The 13211-nt window shown below is 43.5% G+C and overlaps 1 protein-coding gene across 13 annotated transcripts in view; it reads left to right on the forward strand.

Moving 5' to 3' along the window:
* Window positions 1-12448, forward strand: part of amot (angiomotin) — a 37980-nt gene extending 25532 nt beyond the window's left edge. For all 13 annotated transcript variants that reach the window (XM_040010470.1, XM_040010497.1, XM_040010495.1 and 10 more), the window contains 5 exons: window positions 1686-1882; window positions 3182-3310; window positions 4314-4546; window positions 4643-4897; window positions 8976-12448. In XM_040010470.1, the coding sequence (XP_039866404.1) occupies window positions 1686-1882; window positions 3182-3310; window positions 4314-4546; window positions 4643-4897; window positions 8976-9109 (948 nt within the window). In that variant the 3' untranslated portion in view covers window positions 9110-12448. The remainder of the gene's footprint in view (window positions 1-1685; window positions 1883-3181; window positions 3311-4313; window positions 4547-4642; window positions 4898-8975) is intronic.
* The last annotated feature ends 763 nt before the right edge of the window (window positions 12449-13211 follow it).

Raw genomic sequence — 13211 nt, forward strand, 5'->3', positions numbered from 1 at the left:
GTAATCGGAGCACTCGGTGCGGTGACTCCCAAGCTAGGCGAGTGGCTCCAGCAGATCCCGGGAACAACATCGGAGATCTCTGTCCAGAAGAGTGCAGTCCTGGGAGCAGCTAAGATACTGCGCAGGACCCTCAAGCTCCCAGGCCTCTGGTAGAGGACCCGAGCCTGAAGGATAGACACCCACAGTCAAAAGATTTAGAACAACCCAGTTTTTCCAGTTATTTATTTCTGTTCAAGTTGTTCAAATCCAATGAACAGCTTGAAATGGTACAAAGGTAAGTGGTGAACTTCCAGAGTGCAAACTGAAAAATAATGCACATTTCAGAAAATGGCCTTTTTCAGGGAACAAAAACAGGTTAACAATTTAAAGCTGTTCTGCAACAGTGGAGGTTGATCCAGCCTTGAAAGCTGGTGCTGCTAAGTCCTACAGCTGTTCCAACCTCTCTGGATTACTCCCAGCCCCTCTGTCTGCATAAAAGCAAAAAAGGCGATTAACAGTAGAAGACAGACCATCGTAACACTTATAAATGTAGGTCTGTCCTACAGAGAAACTGCAAAGAAAGTCAAGGCGTCAGTGAGTCCAGCTTCCTTCAAACTGTGACAGGAAGAGGTCTGCCGACCCAACGACACGACTGAATCGGACACACGTTCCTGAGAGTTAACAGCTGTGTGATGGCGGCTCACAGGACATCAGCTTCAAGCAGCTTCATAGTGGTCGTAGTGAGAAAGTCTCAGTTTCAGCTGTGAGGAGAAACTTCGAGCTGCAGGTTTAAGAGGACGAGCTGCAGCAAGAAAGCCAGACGTCAGAATAAGACAGAGGCTCGTCTGGGCCATGAAACATTGGACTGCTGAAGACTGGAAGAAGGTTTCATGGACTGATGGATCAACATTTGAAATCTTCGGTTCATCATGCAGGATCTTTGCTGTGGAGTAGGTGAAAGGATGGATCCACAGTGTGTGGCATCGACAGTCAAACATGGAGGAGGAAGTGTGACGGTCTGGGGCTGTTTGCTGATCCAGGGTCTGTGACTCGTACAGAGTGAGAGGCTCCCTGAACCAAAACAGCTCCATAGCACTCTGCAGCTCCATGCAGGACCCTCTGCTCAGTCAGAGGTTCATCCTACAGCAGGATAATGACCCAAACAGTCCAACTGTGCCAAGCTTGGAAACACGGAGTGTCCAGCACAGTCTCCAGACTGAAACCCCATCGAGCTGGTTTGGGATGAACTGGACAGAAGAGTGAACGCAAAGCAGCTACAAGGTCCACGTTTATGGAACGTCTGCAGCAGACATGGGAGAAGATTTGATTTCTGTTGCAGACAGAAGCCACGGCTGTGTTCAGCTGTTATATCTGCCAAAGGAGGCGACTCTGATGAGTCAAAGTTTAAAATACACTCTGGTCTATAAACTGATTCCATGATTTATTTTTTCACTCCAGCTGCTTATTTGTTGGGTTTTTCTCTGTATCTATGAAGCGTCTTGAGGCGACTTTTGTTGTGATATGGCGCTATATAAATAAAATTGAATTGAATTGTACCATGCTTTCATTTCAGAGTGCAATGGAACATTAAACTGTGTAATTTTCAATGAAAAACTGGAAATATTGGGGCTTTCTAAAACCTTTGACCGGCAGAGAGAGAGAGAGAGAGAGTGTGTGTGTAAATAAAACAAATACATCTCTTCCAGCGTCAAGGTGGTGCTCAAACCAGCGGTGTGATCTCGTCAGAATACAACACCACAGCTCTGATGGAACACCTGAGGGAGAAGGAGGAACGGATCCTGGCTCTGGAGGCTGACATGACCAAGTGGGAGCAGAAGTATTTAGAGGAAAGTGTAATGAGGCAGTTCGCCCTGGATGCTGCAGCATCTGTTGCTACTCAGAGGTACATGTCAAATGTTTCAGGTTTTCGTAGTTTCATACGGTCTCTCAGCAACATTATTGCTTGTCTTAGTTGTTAGGATCTTGAAACACGAGATGTGTCGTGGTGCGTGCGCAGTCATCCAGGTAAGCAAATCCCAAAAGGCTGATTCTGTTCATCTGGACGTTTTCAGTGGGAGAAACGTTTCCTCGCTCATCCAGGTGACTTCTTCAGTCTCAGCTGACTGCAGGTTTCAACCTTACAAACAGGACATTTGCACAAAGACTGAAACCAGCTGACTGAATGAACAGTGGGCTGTGAAGTCAGTTTCTGTACTATAAGGTTGGGAAATCTGCATTTAGCGGAGACTGAAGACGTCACTTGGACAAAACGTTTCTCTCAATTTTCTGGGACCATAGGAAAGCTGCCCCCCAAACCTCACAGCCATCTGAGCTTCTCTGGGCAAGAGGCGCAGCAGCTGTGCTGCCCCTTCAGTCTGTGGCCACCAAACATCAGCTGTGACTGGGAATCAGTGATTTCTATAACCGATTCAACTCTGATTCACAAGGTCTGATCTGATTCGATTTTGACTCAGTCAGAAATACTATAATTATGATCATTTATCACTACATATCCATATTTTATATCTATGTATAAATAAAATAAATAAATACTCTGCAGTAGATCACAAACTGAAGAAAACCATGACAGCATGTGAACATTACCTGATGCTGCTGAAGTGAAGCAGAGCAGAGTCACATTTAGCTTTTGGCAGAATTTGTAAAAGTTTAAATTTATTTGGCATCGAACAGCAGAAATGAGGTTTTGTTGTCAGAGAAATAAGAGCCTCAGGCTTGATGGGGCAGTTACACACTTTAAGCTGCTAGTTCACTTTTTGTGTTTCATTTTTAACAACAAACTCTGGTTTCGTAGCTTTGTGGCAGCTGTTAAACCAGAGCAAATACATAACAGTAAATATTTAATGTTTAAATATGATCTGCCTGAGATGTTAAAAATGTCAGAAGTGTAATCACTGCTGTAGTTCATGCTATTACGCACCTGTTGGAGGAAGGTACAATATGGCCAAAGCCATTGCACAGAGAAAGTGTGCATCATTACCAACAAGGGCCCATCCTAAAACTGTAGCTCTATACCTGTTTTGGAGCTCCTATCCAAAGAAGGTTGCTGCTCACCTGAGAGGTGGCAGTCATTGTTTTCCTGATGAGATCATCCAGTCGTCATCCTCGGAACAATAAGGACCAACAGTCTGTTTAAGAGAAACCCCAGGATGGGTGTGAGCCACTCCTGTCCTTGTTTGTGCAGGGATACGTCTGCTACGATGATCAGCCACTCTCCTAGCAGCAGCTACGACACATCAGTGGAGGCTCGAATCCAGAAGGAAGAGGAGGAGATTCTGATGGCCAATCGGCGCTGTCTGGACATGGAAAGCAGGTAAACTGCTCCTCTGCAAAGGGCTGTTTGATTATGTCAGGGTGTGCAAACAGATGGAGAGAGCGTCATGGGCTGCTTCCCTGCAGAGCTGTGTTTGTGGTGTGAAAGCATTCGGGTATAGAAAAGTGTTACCACTTCATACCACGGTACCTGCTTTCATCGTAGATTGAAGCCATCGTATTATATTCAGGCTTCACTTGTTTTTGTATCTTGTATGTAATCAAGCTCATTCTTTATTCTGCTGTTTGTTAACTTTCTCAGCTGTTTGTGTCTTTTACCCTCTTGGACCTGCGTCCACATGTGGACTTCACAGTTTGGGTTGTCTAGACCACAATACTAAATTTTGCTCTACAAGGGCCTGAGATCCACTTACGAGGACGTTATCCTGCCACTGCTGTGTAAAACAAATGTAAATGGACTGATTCTCATGCAGCGCTTTTCTACTCTCCCGGAGTACTCACAGCGCTCTATACAACACGCCACATTCACCCAATCACACCCATACTCACAAGCACTGACTCTAAACTGAGTGCTTTTCTAACGACATTCACACTTCGATGGACGCATCAGAGAGCAGCTTGGGGTTGGTATCTTGCGCAGATAGACTGGAGGAGCCAGGGATCGAACCACCGGTCAGTAGGTGACCTGCTCTGCCTCCTGAGCTACAGCAATCAAATGTCCTCATATGTGGAACTCATTTTTCTAAGAAACAAAAATCGGTTAAAAAGATAATTCTTTGTTTTACATTCGTCAGGCCCCAATCAGCCCAAATAGCAAAGAGAAATTAAAAATGCATGAAAGAGTTTGGGTCTCAGGGGGTTAATGGTCAGTAAGACTAGAGAAGCGTTATATAAATTCCAAGTACATATTGTGTTTATTCTATTGAGCTAAGTTGTTTTTAGTGTAATTTTATGATAAATGATTTCTTATTTTAAAAATCAATCCATGATTTAGTTTCAGTCACAGCCAGACATTAACTGTGGCTGTGTCTGCTCTGATCCAGGATAAAGAATCTGCACGCCCAGATCATTGAGAAGGACGCCATGATTAAGGTGCTTCACCAGCGCTCTAGGAAGGAGCCTGTTAAGTCTGATGCACCATCTGCCATGAGGCCCTCCAAGTCCTTGATGTCCATCTCCAACACGGGTGGTTCTGGATTGCTCTCTCACAACTTGGGACTGAGTAGCTCTCCAATCACTGAAGAACGTAAGGACACGAGTTGGAAGGGCAGTCTGGGTAAGAAGCAGCAGTCGGTGCAGAGGTTTTAGCCCATGTGACTATTTCATGTACATGACTTCATTCTGAGGAGCACTTGTTCTCATGTTCCTCCAGGGGTTCTGCTCGGTCCCGAGTTTCGCATGGAGTCTCTCAGGACGGAGTCGATGTCGTCGTCTCCCTCCCCGGTCCTTCCTTCTACACCGATGACTGCAGGACACTCAAAGACAGGCAGCAGAGACAGTTACACGCAGACCGACAAGGGCCACAGTCAGGACACCAGCAAGCCCAGCACTCCGGCTCTGCAGAGCATGACGCTGCCAGCTCGCCTGTCCAGTCCCAGTCCCGTCTACATCCCTGACCGCATAGCAGGTCAGCCTCTTTGTGACAGACTCACAGCCAGCTGTATTTTACCTTCACAACAGAAGTCAGTCCACATGCTTCCTTTTTGTGCACTGGAAAGTAAAGACACGAGTATTTCATAGTGCGTTTCTACTCGTAGTGAGCATGTAAGAGCTTTTTCTACTACAAGCCACACTCACCCATTTACAGTCACATGCTTACAGCGCTTTATTCTATACCTCTAAATGCTTTAGATCTGCCACACATTACCTAAGACTGTCCAAGGATAACGCCACATGCAGCCTGGACGAGCTCGCTGGCTTTGCAAAGCCACCCCTGTGGTTCAGGGTCAACTGGACCTCTGAGACGTCTCATTCTTCCATATTAAAAAAACATTAACACATCAGACGGCCCTTTGCCCTTTGCTCTCTCCCTCCCTGTCGATTCTTCACTGTCCCATTCAATAAAGGCCAAAAATACATCCATATAGATACAGATATAGATCTCTATTGGATTTAGGTAAGGTGAGTCAGTCATTGGTCATCAATTTGGAGGATTAAGAAATCTCCAGCCTCAAGTGATGACAGTGTCACTTGAGGCTGGAGATTGTTGTGCACCAGGAGGAACCCAGAACCTGCTGCACCAGCATAAATACGAGGAGGGAAAACCATCCCTGTCCTTCTACGTGTGCACCTGTTGTTAATTTCATTGACATCAAAGCAGCTGACCCTGATTTACAACCCGCTCTGCTACTTAACTGACCAGATCAACGTCACAGAAGTTTACCTGACCAGTTGCTGTACTCTGGTCAGTGTTCCTTTAATTGTTTTTACATAGTGCACTATAAAATTGACAAAAATCATAATCTCAGAAGGGCTGAGGAGCAAATATTGCTTGTTCTTCTACAACACAGTGACGCAGAGTTAGCAGCATCGCCTCAAGACAAGGGTGACCTGGATTTGTATCCACCAGTCGGCTGGGGCCGTTCTGTGTGAAGCTTGCATGTTCTCTGTGAGGCTTCATGGGTTCTCTTCAGGTTTCTCCTGCAGGCCAAAGAAATGCATGTTATATATAGTGTGTAGTTTGGCCCTGCGATAAACTGACAGTCTGTCCAGGGCATAGCCCGCATTTCATCCCATAATGGCTGGGACAGGCTGCAGGACTCGAACAACCCCGTTTCCAAAAAGGGTAGATGCTTTATTTATCTATCAAAAACTTTATCAAAAACAGTTCTCACTGTGTAAACATGTGAGCTTTATTCATTTCATACTATCACAAAGGTACAGACAGTTCTTACTGTGCAGCCACACAGGATTTCCCTCGCTTCACTTGTTCCACGGTTTGTCATGTTACAGCCTTCACATGCACTCACAGCCTTTGTCGTGACATTCAGATCTGAGCTAGGGTGCTTCCTGTTTCCACTGTTCATCTGTCAGATGTGTCTACAACTTGACTGGAGTCCACCTGTGGTAAATTCAGTTTACTGGACTTGATTTGGAAAGTAAGCTCCTCTCTGCATAAGGTCCCATAGTCCATATCAGAGCACCAACCAAGCCATGAAGTCCAAAGAATTGTCTGTAGACCTCAGTGACAGGATTGTATCGAGGCACAGGTCTGCAGAAGGGTACGAAGAGATTCTGCAGCATTGAAGGTCCCAATGAGTACAGTGGACTCCATTATCCATAGATGGGAGATATTTGGAGCCACCAGGACTCTACCTGGAGCTGGAGGTGTCCAAGAACCTGATGGTCACTCTGACAGAGCTCCAGTGTTGCTCTGTGGACAGAGAACCTTCCAGAAGTCCAACCATTTCTGCAGCACCAATCAGGCCTGTATGGTAGAGTCATCAGACTGAGCCCACTCCTCAGTAGAAGGTGACGGCTCACCTGGAGTTTCCCAGAAAGCACCTAAAGGATTCTCAGACCACGAGAAGCACAATTCTTTACCCATCTAATAAAAGTTTAGATTTTCATGAACGAGACACTCTCATGACTCATGGAGTGATGCCACTAACCAGCCAATCAGTGGCATGCAGTCTGATGACATCACATTTTAGTACCTGCTCGGATCACTTGGAACCTGAGCAGGTACTATTTTAGTACCTGGTACCAGGTATCACCTAAAGGAAAACTGTGGCAAGTCAATCCAAGTCATACTAATGGAAACGGGGCTATTGTAGTAAACAAAATAAACAGTAGAGCAAACATAATATGAACCAACAGACGTTTTAATATCGTCATCTGATACATAGTTTAGATTTTGGAGACAGACACTATCTCTACTTTTTAAGATTAGGCTTAAAACTTTCCTTTTTGCTAAAGCATATAGTTAGGGCTGGACCAGGTCACTTTGTCCACTCACCCTTCTCACTGTCACCAAAGCACTTGCTCGGAGGGGGTTACTTGATTGTTTTCTTTGTAATATTGTAGGGTCTTTACCTTGCATATATTTTGTCAAATCGCAGAGCTAATCGCACCGCTCATCACTTGGCCAATAAAATCCCTACAATGAAGCGTGGTTCTGTGGGGATATTTCTCAGCTGCAGCACTGGGCTGTTCAGTGAATGTCCTTAGGTGGGCCAGCCAGAGCCCAGAACTGAGCCTGATAAAGGTTCTGCAAAGAAAAATGGGGGGGAAAGTGCCCAATAGGGCTGCTACGATTAGTCGACTAGTCACGATTACGTCGACTATCAAAATCGTCGACGACAGATTTAATAGTCGACGCGTCGTTTGAAGCTTTGTAAGATCCCAAAAGACGCAGAAGTAGCAGGATTTAAGAGTGTAATAACGGACTGAAACAGAAGATGGCAGCACTGCATGTACAAGGATGCCAGCTGCCGTTAAACCCCGAAGAAGAAGAAGCTGTATCCCAGAATTCATAGCGCAGCCCAGCTCAGTTTCCAACAATGGCGGCAGCTAGTTAGTTTTAATATTACTCTTATTATTCTTTCTGGGTCACAAAATAAACGTTTAACATATTTTCAGGCGGGAATGTAACTGTGTAAACCTCAAATATCTGCTCAGTTTATCAAGACACCACATATTTTCAAAAGCGCTCCGACGTTTTCGGAGACGTCTGTTACCCACTAGCTCGATAGCTAGCCGGGGGCAGGGTCACTAGAGCCGTGAGAACACCGGACTCCCGGCAAATCGTTTTCAAACCCACCGCCGTCTTTCGCTACTCAGGTTAAACATGATATATAAGTCACTTAGATAAGTTAAAAATGTTATTGTTTGGCCTTTTTTAGTATTTTATTTGTTCCTGAGTAAATCGGTTTGGCTGAGATTAAAGTTATAGTTTTTACACAGCTGAATAAACATCAAGCAGACAGCTGATTATCAGAAGTGTGAGATGCTCGAGAATTTACTCCGGTGTCCTGTTATATTTTAGATAGCAAGGAGTTTATTAAACTTCACCGAAACAATCTGCAAACTTCATTAAAATTTAATAAACTCTCATCTTGTCTTTATTTTTAGTTAGCACAGACCTGAAACACTTAAAGCTGTAAGCTAATGATAGTTATATAAGAGCAGATGCTGCTGGTGCAATAAGCTGTACGTTTTACGTCCAATGGATGATGATCTGATTAGTCGACTAATCGCAAAAATAATCGGTGACTAGTTGACTATCAACATAATCGTTTGTGGCAGCCCTAGTGCCCAACAATAGATTTGTCAAGCTTAGAATCATAAAGACTGGAGGCTGTAGCGCACAGTACTGAGCAAAGAGCGTTTATACTTCTGTTATATTTTGGGCTTTATTTTTAACTAATTCCAAGCAAGCGTTTTTTCCACTTTGGCATCATGTTGTATTGTGTGAACATGAAGCAAGTAATCTGTTTGAGAGTATACAACAACCTGTTACGAGGTGCTTTATGAAGGTAAAAATACCGGTAGTGGCTCACGGTTTAGAAATCATTTAAAAGTATGTATGTATGCAACACACACTCCTGGCAACATTATCACAGTTAATGTAACGTTTTGTTGTGATATTGTGTAACGTGATGTAATGTCAACATGTGAAGGATCTATAAGATTCGAGGTGTACACAGCAGACAGGATCAGAGGAGAAATGTTCTCATCAGTCTTTCACTGTCACATTTGTGTAGATGCTCAGGCGTTTCACACCAGCACGCTGGAGCGCAGACTTCCCATCCAGGCCCACCCACAGCATCAGTCAGCTCCTCCAGCACAGTCGAGCCAACAAGAAGCAGACACAGATATGGTGGAGATCCTCATCTGACCACTTCATCTCCTGAGAAACGCACAGCTGTGTGGGAGCTCCGTCAGCGCAGACGACCTGCAGCTCTCGTTTTCATACCTTTGTGTTTACAGGCATGTTCATTCAGACACTTTTACATCAGCTCCAGTCCTTCGCTGAATCAGTGTTCATCGATATCTTTAAAGGAAATCAGCCCGTTGCAGCACCCCCAAGCGCTTTTTCTTGAATGTGAGTTTAAATTAAGTGGTGACTGGAATTTAAGAATGTCAGTGATCATGTGATTTCTTTTGTCCGTGCCATTCGTGCTCCTGTGTTCACAGTGATGGCGTTGCATGGAAGTTAAATAGCTTTATGGACTAAGTAAGCATAAATCCTTGTCATGTTGTGTCCATGCACGTGAATGACACATGTTGTTCCTGACTGTACATAACTGTGTTTATAGCTGCACCTCTAAGGTAAATATGTCACTTGTTGTCACTCTGCCCTGGGGGTTCAGTGTTACTGTTAATAGGTCAATACGTCACTGTGTATGGCACCAGTAGTATTTCAGCACACTGCCAAGCTTAACGTGTAACTTTTTTCCCTCTTGCAGCCACTAATGCACCATCTATATAACATTTATGTGTGTAATAGTGAGTTTTCTTCTTTAAACTACCTGATGTTAACGTACGACATGAGCAGGTCAGTAAACACCCTTCACTCTGAAACTGGCCCACACGGTGCCCCTGTGCTTCATCCAAACAGGCGAACCCTGGATTGCGTCCATGCCGTGCACATCACTGTTTCGAGTCAGGGTTTCACACGCACACCTGTCTGCCTTTGACCTCAGCAGTAAGGGTGGGACAGCTTAGTTAAGCTTTCACGACCTCCCTCTGTGGAGGAATTTCCTTCACCATGTTACGGTCTGTGTTGTAAGAACATGTGGAGCTTTCTTTTAGTACGTTGCATATCATTTCAAAAAAGTGACACAAGCGTTTAGTTCTTGAGAATCTTTACATTTCTGACACTTTTATTACCAGATTTCTCCAAATGACTCACTAAGGGTCAGTGCCTCGATGCCTGGCTCTTCCTCTGCAAGCAGCTCACCCCCGACGTGCCCCCAGTGCATCCATCAGGTGTTGGATGAAAGCACTGTATAGATGTGTGTGTTACTGGGTGAATCAGAAAAGGCACTGTATAATATCAGTGCACTGAATGTCTCTATGTATCACTTTGGTAAGTTGTCAGGCTGGTTTTTGCACACGAGTGTGTTGCTCTGTATTAGCGAGCTAGTTTCCACCCACCGTGTCATCATCCTGAACAAAAGTAACTGAATGGATTTGAACTCGACCTGTAAAACAAAAAGCTTTGTATACATGACATAAAACTTTAACCTTCAGCAGGCAGCACGTGCTCAGTCTCTGAAAATAAACTTTCCTCACATAAAGAATCTGATTCAGATAATTATGTTCACTAAAAATAATATTTTAAGACAAAAGTATCCAACTATTTATCTTCTGTGAAGTTCTTCAGCCTCATTAGATATGAGTATATGCAGGAGTGCTGCTGCTCGAGTAAATGCACAGACATATTGGTCTCCATCAGTATGACTGTCCGCATTTGTATCCATGTTACTGTAGTGCTGCTACAGCCTGATGTCACCAATGTAAGTAACTGAGCTGATTCACACGGCTAATATCACAATTATGGAAAAGTAGTTTTATTATTCAAGCTGTCATCTAACAGTATCCAATAAAACTGTACCAAAGAATGGCAAGCAAAATAACGTCATTTCAGTGGGACGGCAATATCATTTCACTACAAATAGTTAATATCATCAGGTTAAATGAACACTTTTCCCACCATTGCAGAATATTTTAGGATATTTACTCTCCACTCTTACTTATTTCCTCTTGTTTGAGATTCCTGAATTGTAATCTGTCTGTAATATCCACGTCTACACGTTGGGACCATCCAAAACTAGCTCATGACACAGTTTCTTTTCTTCGTTTCTTGGTTTCACATTTGGTAAAGTTGCACTTCTTTGTTTCGCCCTGTCATGAGGTGAACTCGTGTATGAATCAAGCTGCTTTGCTTTCTGGTGTAGAACAATGAAAGATGTTCAACTGCGACAGTTCAGTCTGGTGTGAACTCTGTCGCAGTAAATCTGTCAGGCGGCTCATAAAGGTCTGTTACTGGTTCATGTTATTCATCGGGTGTTAAAGAGGTTATGGAAATGATGCTAAAACACAACACAGTGTTGGTGCATACGTGTTTATTAGTTTCTACCATTAGTATAGTATTATGCATGCATTATAAAGTATTGATGTTTCATGTGGGCTCAGTTGAAAGTTTGATGACAAAGGACCCTGTGGGCCCTCAGGTGGGATCACTGAGAACTTCAGGATATTATGAATGTCTCCTTTCAAGTCCTGGATGCCTAATAAGTATGTAGTTCTATTATTTTACCAAATTTCAGTGTTTTGTCCAGTTTAATTTCTAGTTTTACAATTATAGTCGCAGGACTCTCGAGGAATTTCAGAAAACACACTGGAGAATGCCAAAGGCTCTCATCAGAACACCAGTAGTTCTCCACTTTGAGAGAAGAGTAAGAAAACCAACATTTTCGAACGATCCTTAAAAATCACTTGAATCTAAATTGTTTTTTAGAAATGAACTGTGAGTAAGTGACGGCTCATTTATTGCAGAGATGCCTGTTAACATTGCTCCTGCAGCTGGGATCTGTGCTCTTCAGTCTTTAGGATGTGCATCTCTCATCCCACCTGAGGATGTCCTCGGTCCTGCCCCACCTGTATTTCCAAAGCTTCCACTGTGTTCATAGCTGCTTTTTGTTTAAACAAGTCAAATCTTTTGAAAGCATTTCCTCCTACAGCATATTTAGTTAATAATCTCAAGTTACATTAGTTCCTCTGCACTTTCCATCAAATAAAGTAAAATTTGTTAAGGATTGCAGTCTGTACCAGGCACATGCCCTAACATATTTATTAATTCATGATTATCTCTGCATGTAACACCTTCAAAGACTGAAGTGGCTGTCACATTTATTGCACATTGTGATTATAAATCTCCCATAATGTGACAAATGCCTGGCAAAGAACACACGTAACAAAATGTCTTGTATTGTAGTTCTTGACGTTCTTTTTAGGCCGTTTTTACACGCTCCTTAATTTTGTTATTGCTGTACAATCAAAATATACAGAATATAACTTTCTCATTCTATATTGTATCTTGGTATGAAGTCACTGATTTATGTACTTTTGGATTTGAAACTTGGTCCTTCTCCAAATGTTTTTTTTATTATCTTTTATGAAGTGAGTATTACTTTAACTGTTGTTAAATAAATTAATGCTGAGGCTTCAAGGTTGTTTCGGATGTTTTACATGGACACACCTTGTCTGTGAAGGTTCTCGGTCATCCTGATTGTGACGCACACCCGTTTTCACACCTTGTGATTAGGTAGAGGATCATCAGGAGGTCCATTGTCCCTCTTGGAGGGACACTCCCATAGGGCTTAAGGCTACGTCCACATTAGCCCGGATAAATTTGAAAACGGCGTCTTCCTCTGAAAACGCTCCGCGTCCATCGTTTTCACAGAGTTGTGCGTCCACATTGAAACGGCCGAAAACGCTTATGTTCCAGTCCTGCGCATGCGTGAAACGCAAGAAGATTCAGCCTGCCTCATTTCTGTCTGCCGCTTATTCACTTTCCAGCTCTTTGAAACGTCACGGCAAAATGTCAAGGAAAAGCACCGAGTTTTTAAATGGACTGACAATGAGGTGGAGTTGTTGCTGCGAGTAACACAAAAGTATAAAGTTGCAAAAGCGAGCGAGAGGTAAAGAATTTGAGGAAAAGCTCTCTGGAGCATCTACAGACTGATATTAATCTTTAATAGGGCTGTCAAGCCTGAGAGCAAACAAAACAACTGCTGTGTAACGCCCTCCGCTATCTTAGTTTAATTGGTCACATGACTGCATCACATGACTAACGTGTCATCGCTTTAGAAAGTCTGCGTTTTCGCTGTCCACACTGCGACGCGAAAGCAGTTTTCAAACGTATGCGTTTTCGAGAGCGTTTTGAAAACGATGCGTTTTCCATCAGCGAAACGGCCATCTCAGTGTGGACG

This window comes from Simochromis diagramma, unplaced genomic scaffold (genome assembly GCF_900408965.1).
Source record: "Simochromis diagramma unplaced genomic scaffold, fSimDia1.1 OVJJ01000123.1, whole genome shotgun sequence".
In the NCBI taxonomy this organism is placed as follows: Eukaryota; Metazoa; Chordata; class Actinopteri; order Cichliformes; family Cichlidae; genus Simochromis; species Simochromis diagramma.